Source organism: Buceros rhinoceros, unplaced genomic scaffold (genome assembly GCF_000710305.1).
Source record: "Buceros rhinoceros silvestris isolate BGI_N320 unplaced genomic scaffold, ASM71030v1 scaffold18299, whole genome shotgun sequence".
Classification (NCBI taxonomy): Eukaryota; Metazoa; Chordata; class Aves; order Bucerotiformes; family Bucerotidae; genus Buceros; species Buceros rhinoceros.
The window spans coordinates 13,615-14,984 of NW_010433493.1; the positions used below are offsets into that span (position 1 = coordinate 13,615).

The window sequence follows — 1,370 nt, forward strand, 5'->3', positions numbered from 1 at the left end:
TGTCTGTGCTCCTGCTCGGACTGGAGGCTTAGGAGCCACGCGATGCTCAGCCGTGCCACGAAACCCCTGCAGACCGCCGTGGGCTGAGCAGCCACTCTGGCCCCCGCAGCCGCTTTCTGTCAGACGAGCCGTGGGGAAGCGCGCGGGGACACTTGGGGAGCTTTGCCCGTGCTGTGCCACCGCTGCGTGTCTGGTTTTCTGGCATGCGGAGGAGAGGGGTGGTGGGATGGGTGGGACGTGCGTTTCACCTGGCGGTTGTGCTCTGGCCCTGCAGGCCGAGGGGCCATGGCGGAAGTGTGGACCATTGTGGAGAGCGTGAAAAGGGTCTTTGGAGCTGGCCCTGCAGGCCGAGGTGCCATGGCGGAAGTGTGGACCATTGTGGAGAGCGTGAAAAGGGTCTTCGAAGAGCGGGACTTGCCGACGCAGAGCTGACGGTTTGGCGTGTGAGTTGCATTCGTGCCTCCCTGACGCCGTGGCGGTCAAACCAACAGGAAGTGGAGACGATGACACGTGTACCTACAGCGCGCTCTTCAACTGATGGAGAGAAACGGTTGGTTTCCAGCTGCTGCCGGCCTGAAATGTGGTGCATCACTGCAGACCCTCAGAACCAAAGCCAAGAACGTGCTGCTTTAGTGTGGGAAAACTCTGTGGTACCTGCGGAGAGGGAGTAACGTTCCACTAGGCCCCTCAGCCCTGCTCAAGAGCTGCTAGAGAGGAAAGCGCGGTGCGGGTCCTGGTGCCGGGGATAGTGCTGGTCTCTTCCAGCACGGCGGCGTGGGGACATCCCTGCTCTCCACAGCCTGCTCCCTAGCTGTGCTGGCTTCACCTTTCCAGCAGAAAGACATTGTCCAAAGAGCTTTTCCTGGCCAGGAACTCAATAAAAAAGAGTTTTTCATTCTGCTCCTGGGGAATTGCCTCTCGTGGCTGCTCTGGAGCGTGTTTGCACCGAACGTCATTGCTAAATCGTTGCGTCTGTGTGCGGTTTTTATCAGAGATGGGGAAAAAATGGCCTGAAAGCAGCTCGAATTAGTCTTTGCCCTTTTGTATGTGTTGACTGGGTAGCGGTGTGGACGTCAACTGTGCACCACCATGTCCATCTGGCTGCTCCAATCAGGAAACGAACAGGTTGGGCTGCTGTGGAAAGCCAGGGTGGGTGTTTCCCAAGGGAGCGGAGTCTAACTTCACCTATTTCGATCCTTTTTGGCTTGGAAATTAACTGATTGGCATGAAAAAATTGGGAAATCCTGCGACCCCGTGGGCCAGGGCGGCCAGGGCTCTCCCAGCCTAGCCTGTCCTTGGAAACGTGGTCCCGCTCCTGCGGGGAACGGCAGCAAAGTGGGGCTGTCCAAAAAGGGGCCGGAGGCGCGAGC

General features: G+C 58.5%; 1 protein-coding gene across 1 annotated transcript in view; it reads left to right on the forward strand.

Annotated features, from left to right (window-relative positions):
- Positions 1–432, forward strand: part of PPCDC (phosphopantothenoylcysteine decarboxylase) — a 12,852-nt gene extending 12,420 nt beyond the window's left edge. The window contains exon 6 of the mRNA XM_010144141.1: positions 347–432. Coding sequence (XP_010142443.1) covers positions 347–432 — 86 coding nt within the window. The remainder of the gene's footprint in view (positions 1–346) is intronic.
- Positions 433–1,370: the final 938 nt, after the last annotated feature.